General features: G+C 58.3%; 1 protein-coding gene and 1 long non-coding RNA gene across 2 annotated transcripts in view; one reads left to right on the top strand and one right to left on the bottom strand.

Moving 5' to 3' along the window:
• Positions 1-767: 767 nt before the first annotated feature.
• LOC124082779 (uncharacterized) lies at positions 768-7,265 on the bottom strand. The gene is made up of 2 exons (XR_006848471.2): positions 7,219-7,265; positions 768-3,883 (listed from the first exon to the last, which is right to left on the bottom strand). It is a non-coding gene; the product is annotated as an uncharacterized LOC124082779 (long non-coding RNA).
• Positions 7,266-7,403: 138 nt separating this feature from the next.
• Cerk (ceramide kinase) overlaps positions 7,404-12,062 on the top strand; it is a 42,051-nt gene continuing 37,392 nt past the window's right edge. Inside the window, exon 1 of the mRNA XM_046429208.2 lies at positions 7,404-7,551. Coding sequence (XP_046285164.1) covers positions 7,419-7,551 — 133 coding nt within the window. The 5' untranslated portion in view covers positions 7,404-7,418. The remainder of the gene's footprint in view (positions 7,552-12,062) is intronic.

The raw sequence follows: 12,062 nt of genomic DNA, 5'->3' as shown, positions 1-12,062 counted from the left end.
GCTTCCGTCAGGATTTCCTGGCCTCCAGAACCGTGAGCAATACATGTCTCTTCTCATAAACCCCCTGCCTCAGGTATTTTACCATGGCAGCAGGAATCGACTAAGGCACTGGGTGGAAGAAGCCAGATACAAAGGCCACGTGTTGGGACTGGGGGTGAGGCTCCATGATGTGGCTCACCAGCCTAGCCTGCACAACGCCCTGAGTGGGATGACTCCATTAATATAGAGTGTCTAGAACAGGCAGATCCATAGAGCAGAAAGCAGGTTAGTGTCTGCACAGGGCAGGTGGAGGGCAGAATGGGCACAGGCATCCTTCCCAGGGAGAAGAAAGTGTTCTGAAGTCACCTGTGCTGGTGGTGGCCTGACATCTGTGAATCCACTGATAGCCAAAGGGCTGTGACCTCATGTCTGGCATGTGTGCTACGTCCAACAAAGGTAGGCTGCAGGCTGGGCTCAGGTTTGTGGCCTGGCCACTACTGGCCAGTGACTTTCTCTAGATCCCGGTTACCCTGGCCCTTCCCTTGACCTGGCCTGTCCCCTACCCCACTGCAGCTGGGGCTACAGCTGCCATGTGCTGCCTGCTCCTGTCTCTGGGGTGAGCGCAGCACTCTGGGCTCTGTGCACTAGGGTGCCACCTCCCAGAGCGGCCTGCCGAGCCCACGCCCACCTAGTGTGTGTGTCTGACTTCCTCCTGTGTTTCTAACAGCCTTCCCCCGTGGTTTTGTTTCTTCACTGTTTGGGGCACACACATGCACACGACGCCAAGATGCATTCATCGGTCTCTATTACAAATAACGACCTTACAGTCCAGCTCAACTCTCTGAAGTTTTATGACAAGGCCACAAACGGAGGGCCTCTGAATTCCTCTGGCTTGCCTCTGGGCTTTGTCATCCCACCGTGTTATCCTGAGAAATATTCCCTATTTCAGAATCATATTAATTGCAAGATTTAAAAATCATAAGAGCTCACATAAAAATGCGGGCTTCTGGCTTCTCTTGACAGCTCTGAGACCGGGGACAAGGGTCCACGCTCCCACACGGCAGCCAACGCTGAAGCTGAGCAGCTCTGTCAACTGTGGCATGCAGGAGCTGCCTGGTCGGCCTCCCTCCCCACGGTGTCCTAACGTCTGTCCCCATCAGTGTTTCTGTAAACAACCCCGATTTAAACTCAATGTGGTCTCACAATTGCTTCACTGGAGCCCAGCACCATGGCAGCCACCTGTAGTCCAGTGGATCCGGAGTTCAAAGCCAGCCTCAGCAACTTAGTGAGGCCCTAAGCAACTTCGCAAGACCCCGTCTCAAAGTGAAAAATAAAATGGGCTGAGGATGCGGCTCAGTGGTTAAGCACCCCTGGGTTCAATCCCTGGTACCAAAAAACAAACAAACAAATGATAAACATAAAAAGGGCCGGGGCTGGAGCAGTAGTGTGGTACTCATAAGCACACACCAGGTCCGCGGCTCAACATCCAGGACTAAAGGGGGGAATCGCTCCCCTGGCTTCCTGTGCTTGTATTTTCTTCTACTATTCATTCAACAATCTTTTATTGTGTATCTACCATTCTCCAGGCTCTGAGTTGGCACCAGGGACCCAAAAATGAGAAAGACTAGGCCCCTGGCCCCTTGGGCCTTCTGGTTTGCAACCATCACCTTCCACCCTTCCGTACCTTGTCACAGGCCCACCGGCTGCATGCAGGCCGACCTGTCCCCATGCTTCCCCAGCACATGGCATGTAGCACTTGGAAGGACAAGGTCAGACTCCCAGAAGAGCAGGGACTTGGCACCCAAGGGTGGGGCAGGGGCCAGAGGACCAGAGCTGGGGAGGCCAACCCCAAGGTTGACCCACAGGAGCTGGGAAGGGTTGCAGTACAGAGTGCAGACAGCTCACCACTCACTCTCCCCCTGCTAGACTAAGACCGCCCACTGGGAAAGGCCAACGGGTGGACAGATAGGCACAGAGGCAGGAAGGGGACACCAGGAGGGTTTTCTAGGCCCAGTGACAACGGGGAAGGAAGCATCGAGGGAGATCAGGGAAGAGGTAAGGAGTCTGGTGCCCTGAGCTGCATCTTAGGCTGCAGAAGGTGGTGTGCAGAGCAAGGTCCCCTGGTTTCCAGGGTCAGCACTGTTCTCGGGAGGCTCCCTGTCTGAGGAGGGGAGCTCCCTGCTCCCTCATCTGGGCTCCTCAGGCTCCCCTCCCACTTCCTGGCAAACTGTGAGGTGGGGGTGGGGCACCGTTGGCCCTGGGGTTCTCGGAGCCTTGCACCATCCTTCTCTGCCACCATCACTGCAGGATCACTTTGAGTGTGTTTTTCTTGGGGCCAGGGCATTTTGTCTTCTTTGGTCTTCTTGGGAGCCCATTTCAATACATCTCTAAGATCACCCTGGGATCCATTTTTGAGGTGCTTTTTGCTTTTTTTCCTGATATTTATATATATATATATATTTTTTTTTTTGCTTTTTTGTTGTTTTATTATTTAATTTGTTGTTAGTTTTTGCTTTTATTTTTGGATCCAATACTTACCATTTGCAGTTTGTTGACTGCACACAGGTTGTTTTGTATGCTCTAAGACTGTCCTTCCTTTAGAGGGATTCATCTCCACGTTCCCGAGTTTGTTTGAAGCAGGTTTTCTCATTTCTACACAAGGTGTCTGCCAGTACTTTTGGTCTTTCTTCTCTTCTAACAATGCTGTGTACCATGGACCCATGAAGCTGTCCATCTTTCTTCTAGCTGCAAGGACAGGAAGGAGGTACTTCCCTCCTGCCCTGAGGGGCCCTGAGTTCACCAAGTAGGAACACGCCTCTTTCCTAGTGAGGGGCTGGTGCAGGGCAGACATCCTTCTCTGAGGACAGTAGATTGGTCCAATCCTAGGATGCTTCCCAGGGAGCCAACATGCTGGCAGGTGGTGAAGCAGGCAGGCTTTGAACCTGACAGTTCTGTTCCTTCCCAGTCCTATGCCTGGCCCAGTCACCTAACCTTTAGGGACTATTTCTTTACCTGGAAGTTAGTAAAACCTGAGGATTACATGAGCTAATACTTAGCAGAGTAGCAGGCATCCTGACTGTGCTCAACTGCAGAGGTCACAGAAGCAGATCTGGGGATCTCACAAACCTGAGCCACTGCTGGCCTTTGGAGCCCTGGGTATGGCATTACCCCAGCTCCCCAGGTGCATGAGAAGCCCGATTCCTGGCCCTACCTCACTGGCCCTTCCAGCTCAGATCTGCCCTCAGGCAACTGCCCCAGGAGGAACACCTGCGCTCCACCCTGGACCCAGGCTTTCCCAGATGCACAGGATAAGTCAGGGTGGGCAGAACTATTTCTGTGAAAGCAGCTCAGGTGGAACTGTCCTGCACACCATTGAGGGCTGAAGGGATGTCCCACAGAGTCCCCAGGCAGCAAGGCCTGCCTAGGGCACTGATGGACGGCTGTCACCTTCTGCCCTCTCATGTCAGATAGTCCTGTGGCAGTGTGACCCCTGCCACCTGGGGTAGAGAGCCTGCAGTGCTCACCCATCTAATTCCCTTTTTGTATAACTTGGGCAGGTCAATTCAGTTTTGAAGATCTCAGTTTTTCGGTCTGTAAAAAGGAAAAAAGCTACCCATTTCCAGCGAATTACTCTCCTCCCTTCACCTAACAGCATAGGGACGTGCATTCTGTAACCATCAACTCACTCTCCAAATGTGCGGGCCTCTCAGGGCCCAGGACATTCCTTGCAGGCAGTGGGCTTTGACGGAAGGTGCTTGAAGACTCCTTCTGGAGGCAGAGGCAGAGGGCAGCATGGCTGGCAGCCTTGGGCAGAGGTGAGTCAGGCCCCCACAGAAGTCTTCCAGTTTCTGATGTCCAATGGTCCTGCTGAAGGAGGCCTGGGAGCTCAGCAAGCAGTATCGTTCTAGGACACAAGGGCAGGGCACCAGGATGAGAGGGGAGAAGGAGGTCAGAGGCCACTGAAGGGACAGTGCTGGCTGCTGCTGCTGTTGGCCAGGGAGCCTCTAGTGTGGATGACCCAAAGGGTGGGACACTAGTGAATCTGAAGTGGTGATGTATATCCCTAGAGAGGACCTCAGGGTCCAGGAGGCCCACATGAGAGACCCTGGACACTAGGGACAGAGGGCGCTGGCCAAGGCTGGACACCCCAGTGTCCCCAGTCTCTAGACTGCTCAAGTGATGGAGGCTGGGCAGGGTCTGACTCATCAGGGCTGTGGGCTGCTGGGCTAAAGCCAGGCCACTGGTCTAGCTGCAGCTCAGGGTGCCTCTCACCCATGTAGGCCTAGGCTCCAGCTGCACCCACACCAGGGCAGCAGCAGGCTGGGACACTGGTTGTGCTGCAGGGACACAGGCAAAGGTGACGCCCTGCGGCAGCCGGGCAGAAGCACCCTGGAGCCCACTGCCAGGGGCCTCTGAAGCTGAAGGGGAGATGTGGCTAAGGAAGTGAGCAGGGTCTCCCAGGCAGACGTGTGGGAAGGGCATCATGGCCAGAGCCCAGCATGGGAGACAGACGCCCTCCAGGGAAGCGGTGAGCCAGGTGGCTGGAGGCTTCGGGGGAGCTGGGTGCAGCCTAACGCAGAGGCAGGCCTTCCAGGCATGACACTGTCCACTGGCTGGCTGTTGCTCTGCCGGTTGCCTTCACACCTGGTTCCTGTTGGCCCCAGGGGACCCAACACAGTGGAGGTCTGGCAGCTGCTCTGGGCAAAGCAGCCTCCTTCCCTCCATTCTGGTGCTGTGTTCAGTCATGGCTCACAGCATCTGACCCTGTCCAACACCAGGCCCCACAGAGGACCTGACCCTGTCCAACACCAACCATCTCAACTACGGGAAGTGCCTCCCCTGAAAATACATCCTTCATTAGCTCACCCTCTCCTCCTGAGCAGAAGCAGGGTGCTGCTCTGGAGGCCCCGCTCCACCCAGTCTCTGGATGATGGTGCCCAGGCTGAAAGGCCTCTGCCATCGCCAACTGGGTTCCACAGCACACCTTCAGCCTCAGTGGCTCAAAGGCCGGAGTTTTATGCCTCATGGTTCACAGAGGCTGGAGGTCCGAGACCGAGGAGCTGGCAGGGCTGGTGTCCTAAGGCTTGCAGATGGCCATTCTCTTGTTGCCTCTTAGAAGGATCTTCTTCTGGGTACACCTGTCCTGATGTCTCTGTGTGTGTTGAAATTTTCCCTTCTTATGAGGACACCAGATTGGGCAGGGCCCACTAATGATCTCCAGATGGTCATGCTCTGAGGCACTGGGACTTAAGGGGATGCAGTTTGGCCCAGAGCAGCCACTGAAAGACCCTGGGCCTGGCCAGCGGCTGAGTCCTCTGGGTGAAGAAGGGCAGGGTCTATCCTAGGACCATATCACACTAGGGTGCTGCTTAGAGCTCCACTAGTGTCTGGTGGCTGATGTGGCCATCTCCCTGGACGCAGTTCCTTGAGACCTGGGCTCTGGGCCTCCTGGGCTCTGGGCCTCCCGAGCCGGCTGCAAGACTTTGTGGCCAATGTAGGACACTGAATGAGTAAACGTGAAGAAGCTGAAAGTCCCTGGCCACAGGGAGGAGGAGGAAGAGGCTCCAGAAGGGAGGCTGGCATTCCCAAGCCCCTGCCCACTCTGCCTTGCCTGGAAACCCCTCCACACATAGCAGCCTTGGCACTTGCCCCAGTCAGTCTCACATTGGCATGAGGTTTCCAAAGAGGTTTCATATCCATATTTCCCAAGGCTCAGAGCAGTAGTGTGGGAGGGAGGAAGCAGGGCAGGCCTTGCTGCCATCCACCCACTGCCCTGGGAGATCAGGTCCAGCTTGCCCAAGGGTGTGGTTCAAACTCTGGGCCCATCCCAAGCTGCAGGACTGTCCTAGGGCCTTGGCTGCAACTGGCCTGAGTGGGAGCTGGGCTCCTAGGGAGCAATGATTCATAGCTGTTCCTGCTCTGTAGACAGGCCCAGGGAGCTGGCAGGATCAGACCTGTACATGTAGCCACCCAGTGCCAGGCACGGCATCCAGGCCCCAGCCCTGGCCTGCCCACCTCCATCCACAGCACCAGGGCTGGACACAAAGAGCTCAGGGGGAGGACAGGCTTTCCTGTCAGTCCTGGAGCAAGACTCTGAGGCAAGCCCTGGCTATGCCAAGCCAGAAACCTGGGCTCTTTTTCTCTCCATACTAAGGATTAAACCCAGGGGTGCTTTAGCACTGAACTACTCCTTTAGTGCCCCCAGCCTTTTGAGGCTGGTCTCAAACTTGTGATACTCCATACGCCTGCGTCGCTGAGATCACAGGCAACTGCCACTGTGCCAGCAAGAAACCCTGTACTTTCAGACAAGTTCCTGAATGTCTGAGCCGAAGACCCCTCATTGACAAGTCAGAAATAGATATACCCACTAAAGCAGTATTTGAGTGCTTACTATGTGCTGACCTTGGGGACAGAGATGGACATGAAAGGGGACAGACATGCTTACAGGGCAGGCGGGCGGCAGCGCCTGCCTATGTAGTGCTGGGGGTCCCTTTATCTGGGGTCAAGGACACCTCCCAGGGAAGAGGATGCTGCTCTGGCTGGATAATGAGACAGAAGACTCCAGGGCCCCTGGGGTGATGATTCCACAAAGCTCTCAGGCTCTGTGCTCTCGTCCTTTGGGCCTGCTCAGGAGGGGAGGGGTCAGCTGATGTTGGGTCCCCCTGCACTGTCTCCTTAGTGATGGCAGGCTCCAGAGCTGTCCTCAGGGCCTGCTCCCTCTGCCCCTGGGAAGGAGACCTCCTTCTCCAGCAAGCCTTCCCTGCCAAGCGCCAGGCCCCTCCCGGGCCCACAGGATACCAGGGATCCAAGAGGACCGACGCCCAAGGTCACGCCGCCGCGGGGGCCCCGCAGCCCGGCCGGCGGCCCCGGACGCCCGCGCACCGCTGCCAGCAGCATTTCTGCGCCGCCCCGACCCCGCCCGTCATTACCGCCCTCCGGGCAGACGCTGCTGAGCTCCGCCGGCGTCCAGCTGGGCTGGAGGGTCGCCTGCGCCGCTGCCCCGGCCGCTGCCCTCGCTGCTGCCAGCGCACCTGGCTGCGCTGCGACCCTGCCCAGGCCCACTCTGTCTCCAGGTCCCCTCCTCTGACACCCCGTCCCGCCCAGACCCCTTCCCCTGACCCCCGCCCACGTCCTCCTCCCGCCCCGCGTCCCGCCCCCTCCTGTCCCCCGTGTCCCGCCCCCTCCTGTCCCCCGCGCCCCCTCCCGGCGCGCCCACCCAGGCCGCTCCCCAGCCCGCACCTGGCCCGCGGCGTCCCCTCCCGGCGCCGTCCCGGGTCCCCGCCGCCCGCCGCCTGCGTACGGGGTGACGCAGCGCCGCCTCCCCTCCGCCTGCCCGCGCCGCCGCCCCGGCGACTGCAGGGGCCGCTAACGGTCCCGCGCCCCCCGGCGTCCGCGCGCCCCCCGCCTGGCGACCAGGCCGCGCCGGCCGCGCTGGGGCGATGGGGGCGGCGGAGCCGCTGCGCTCCGTGCTGTGGGTGAAGCGGCGGCGCTGCGCCGTGAGCCTGGAGCCCGCGCGGGCGCTGCTGCGCTGGTGGCCGAGCCCGGGGCCCGGGCCCGACGCGCCCGGCGCGGGTGAGTGTGGCCGCCCGGGGTCCGGCGGGATCCGGAGCCGCGTCCGCCCGGGGCCTGCGCCGCCCGAGCTCCGGCAGGGCCGGCCCTGAGGGTGGAGGCGGACGGCCCGGATGGGGGCACCGGATGGGGAGGGCAGAGGGACCAGGGTGGGGGGACCTGGATGGGGGGCGGGGAACGGGATGGAAAGGGCCAAGGGACTGGGGGTAGAGAGGACTGGGGACGGGGATGGGAAAGGGGATGCCTGGGTGCTTGGCGACAGCTGGCAGGGAACTGTCCCCAGGCAGAGGGCACATACACTCCAGGGACCAGGACTATGATGAGCCTCAAGGAGAGAAAGATGTCAGAGGAAGATGGGAAGGGAGAGCGCTGGTAGCCCCCCACCCTCCCCTGTGGTGGAGACCCCCGTTGGGGGCCCTCTAGCCAGTGGACAGCCGGGATCTGTCCCCTGGTCAGAGCTAAGAGATTGGTCATGGAGGGGTCCCCAGGGGCTGCCAGGCCCCTCCCCCATCTCGGTTAAACCTCAGGACGGATGCTCCTATTTAGCAGGGATCTCAAAAGGAGAGGCACCTCGCAGGGTGGGAACTTGCCCTAGTGAGAAGGGGGCTTTTGACCTGTTGGGATGTGCTCCCTGCTTGGGGGTGGGGTGGTTTGGGGGCAACAGGTTGCCCACCTTGAGGACCTGGGGATTTGGAGAAACCTAATTTAGCTAAACATGAAAAAACACCCCACCCTGGAGGGCCCTGGTGCAGTGGCTGGCGTGAAAGAGGACCCAGGCTGCCCTCCCTGGGACCTTGTGCAGTGTTGTCTGGTGGCCGACAGATTGGCAGAGGCTTATAAAGGAGAGGTCATTTGGCCCCAGGAGGAAGGGGGATTATAGAAGGTGGCCACTGGACAGGGAGAGCAGCGATGAGCAAAGCAGAGGAAACCAGGCCCGAGTGCCGGGTGGTGAGCTTCATCCATTCCCTCTTCTGCCAGTTTTTGTTTTTGTTTTCTTTCTGGTGCTAGGGATGGAACCCGGCCTGGGGCATGCAAAGTGCGGGCCTCACCACTGAGCCATGCGCTTGCCCCTGAGGTTTGCACTGGGTGCCTGTTGAGGATGGGCCAGGCCGGTCCTGTAGGACATGGGCCACTGCTACAGTGGGGCATTTTCCATTAGAGGAGAAACGGGGACAGAGACAGGTGTGTTTGATGGAGCTAGGCCCCCGGGGAGAAGAGCCCCACAGAGACAGCGTCCAGGTTGACCAGGCGGGGTGATTGCTTTCTGGCACAGGGTGGTCCAGTGGTCCTCAAATACATGTCTTCTTTGATGAGACCTGGAGAGATGGGCACTCTGTGTGACAGGGAGGGATCAGTGCAACGAAGCAGAACAACAAGTGGCAAGTGCAAAGGCCCTGAGACACCAAGAGGCCCATGTGACAAGAATGAGGGCCACGTATGTGTGTTGGTGGGGGGGATAAAATAGAGCAAGGTCCCCTGAGGTCTTATGGGCCAAGTGGGGACTGGCCTTTACTGTGAGTGGAATGGGAGTCCCTGGAAGGTTGTATTCAATTTAACTTTTCAAAGGATTCCTGTGGCTCTGCAAGGAGAACAGACAGGAGGGATGAGGCAGGTGACCTGGGAGGCCTTGGGCCCAGTTCAGGTGGAGGGACTGGCAGTCGAGACCTGGGGAGGGCCCTGCTGGCAGATGAGGGTTTTGTTTCTAATCATGGGGGTGACAGTGGTGGTCACGTGCTCTGCTGGCGCTCTGAGTGTGAGGTGCCTTTTTAAAATTCGTTTTGCAGCCCCGGGGTCCAAATCCAGGGCCTCGAGCGGCTAGGCCTGGAGCCGGTGCGCTGAGCTGCAGCCCAGCCCGGTGTCTGTGGTGGGCAGTCAGGGCCATGGGACTGGGAACCCAGGGGAACTGGGTGGGGTCAGTCAAGGGGCAGCCACAACCTGCGCCGATTTCCAGCAGCTGTGGGCTTGGAGAGCCTGTCTGTGGCCGAGTGGCTGAAACTGGTCTGGTTCCCATTCCTCATGTCCCCTCTGGGAGAAGGTGGTGCTCAGACGTCACTCCCGGCCTCCCAACACCACTTTCCAGGGCGCACTTCTCTGTTTTTTTGCCCGTGACACTGATGTCTGGCCTGGGGCCCAAGTGGGTTGCGCTTTCCTGAAAGCCTCTGGCTTCAGCGAGGGTAGGTTTCCCCGAGCGCCCACTGAGTGCACACCGCAGGGCCTCTGTCCTGTCATGCTGGACTCCGTGGCTGCTGTGGGGAGCCACTCCTAGTTTCAGCAGGGAAGAGACTGAGCTCAGGGGCCTGAAGAGTCCGCCCCGGCAGGGTGCCAGGCTCCCGGACCCAGTGCCAGCTACCGCGCTCCTCCCCACTGGCCATCTGGCCTCCCCTGGGCCTGAGCAGCCGTGTGGACGTGTACGGAGCCCCTCCAGGGGCATGTGTGGGTGGGAAGCAGCTGCTTGCTGTTCTGTGTGGCACACGTGGCCAGCCACTAGTGCAGTCTCCGGTCCCCAGATTCTGGATTTGGTGTGGTGGCAGTGTCTGCTTTTAGTCTGCTGGTTTGGTGGACAGTGCTTCCACCGCCAGCTGCCCTTCCTCTCTGCTGAAGAGGTCACTGCTTCATTCCTGCTGAGTATGCAGGGGCGTTTATGTAGGATCACCTGAGCCTCCTGGTGTGACAGCAGTGGCCCTTGCAGAGGGGCCTGGGCTGCCTCATGGGTCAGAAGTGCTGGATGCAGCCACCATCTCTCTTTCTCCCTGCTGATTTTGCAGGCCCGAGTTAGATTGTTCTCCATTTGAGGTCAGTAGGGTCAGTAGGGCAGACTGTGAGCCAACTCACAGGACATTCAATTAATGTTAGTGGGTGGTGCTCCTGGCCCTGCCCCTCCCAGGTGCAGACACACCTGGATTGACTGGGTCGGTGATGGGAGGGGGAGATTGTGCAAAACCAGGTTCCCAGAGGGTGTGAGAGGACATCCAGGGATGGGCTGGGGCACGGCACCAGGCGGGGAGGCTACCCAGGTCTTTCATCTGCTCTTTCATTTTCTCCTATTTCAGATTGAAAACCGGAAGCTAAGAGTCGCTTGCACTTGGTGTGCAGTGGGGAGCAGGCTCTGAACCCAGGCACACACTCTTCCCCAGGCCCCAGCTGGGAAAGTGACAGGGGCCCGCAGCAGAGATAAGGACTAGCAGCGCCGAGGGCGGGGCTCTGCCGGCGGAGGCCTCCATTGAGAAGGCTGAGCCGGCAGTGCTCCCCTGACCGGGCCTGGTCGGAAGTAGGGCAGACTGAAAACAGGAAACCGGGGTGGGGAGGTTCTCAAAGTGGGTGGCTAGTTGAACTTGAAGCCGACTGGCCCCAGCTGCGGCTCCCAAGGAGCTGAGGTGTGCACCATGGTGCCAGGCTAAAACATGATTTTAAAAGAACAACTTTATTGAGGTGTCTGTGCATGCAGTGGCGGGGGGGGGGGTGCCTCTCTGCCAGTGTCTCAGGAGTGCAGCGGTGCTGTCCCTGCTGGTGTCCTGAGTTCCCTCTGTGTCAGCGTCCATTGTTTGATGCTGGTTCCTGGCTCTCGGACCATCTCCACCTGGGGCTGTGCAGTAGGGGTGCCCTGTCCTCTGCTCCCCTTCCCTCCGGGGGTGCGTGGTCAGGTAGGAGGCGGGGCATTCCTAGTCGTGTTGTACAGCGTTTTACATGAACATAACAAACACCTTTTTTTTTTTAATTTGTTTATTTTATGTGGTGCTGAGGATCGAACCCAGTGCCCTACACACGTGGGGCAAGCGCTCTGCCACTGAGCCCCAGCCCCAGCCCCTACAAAGACCTTTTTTACTGTTTAAAGGTAGAAAGTTTCCGGATTCAGAATCAGATGGATTTAAGATTTGCATGTAAAAGTAAATCCTCACAAGAAAATAGAGGACAATTCATAGCCTTGGAATGGAGGGTGGCCTTCCTGACCAAGATGGGATCCAGAAAGGACAGAGAATATGCTGGCTTTTTAACCTGGGGACAGGCGTCTGTAAGTCGATGAGGGGTGGTGTCCACAACTGATGGGGGACGATGTCCTCGTGCAGGGACCCCTCCGTCTCTGGTCGTGCCCTTGGCTGATGCTGACGTGGCCACCCCGCCTCCTTTTGGTCAGTGTCTGCATGGTGTCCCTGTCCTCGTCCTTTACTTTCAACGGCTCTCACCCTGAGGTTCGCAGTGATTTCTCAGCATGAAATTCCGTCTGTCCTGATGGCCTCAGTCCTGTGGATGGGCTCATCCCTGACCAGCTGGGCTTTTCAGAACGTAGGCTGCGGATGCGAGGGGTCAAGCTGCCGTCTGGTTTGTTTTCTGTTTTCTTATTCGTCTCTTTCCTTTTCCCACTGCCCTGGGCACTTCTTAGGTGTTTGTAGAAGTTTATTTTGATCTATCTATGTGCCTTAAACATTTTATACGTGTAATCCATGTGGGAAGATGCCCATTCCTGTTTCCCAGCATCGCTGTGGGCTTTTTGGGTTGCTCGGGTGCCCCTCCTAGGG

The sequence above is a fragment of the Marmota monax genome, unplaced genomic scaffold (assembly GCF_021218885.2).
Source record: "Marmota monax isolate L192 unplaced genomic scaffold, Marmota_monax_Labrador192_F-V1.1 WCK01_AAM20220418_F8-fsc00051, whole genome shotgun sequence".
NCBI lineage: Eukaryota > Metazoa > Chordata > Mammalia > Rodentia > Sciuridae > Marmota > Marmota monax.
This window is presented reverse-complemented; position numbering and strand designations above follow the sequence as displayed.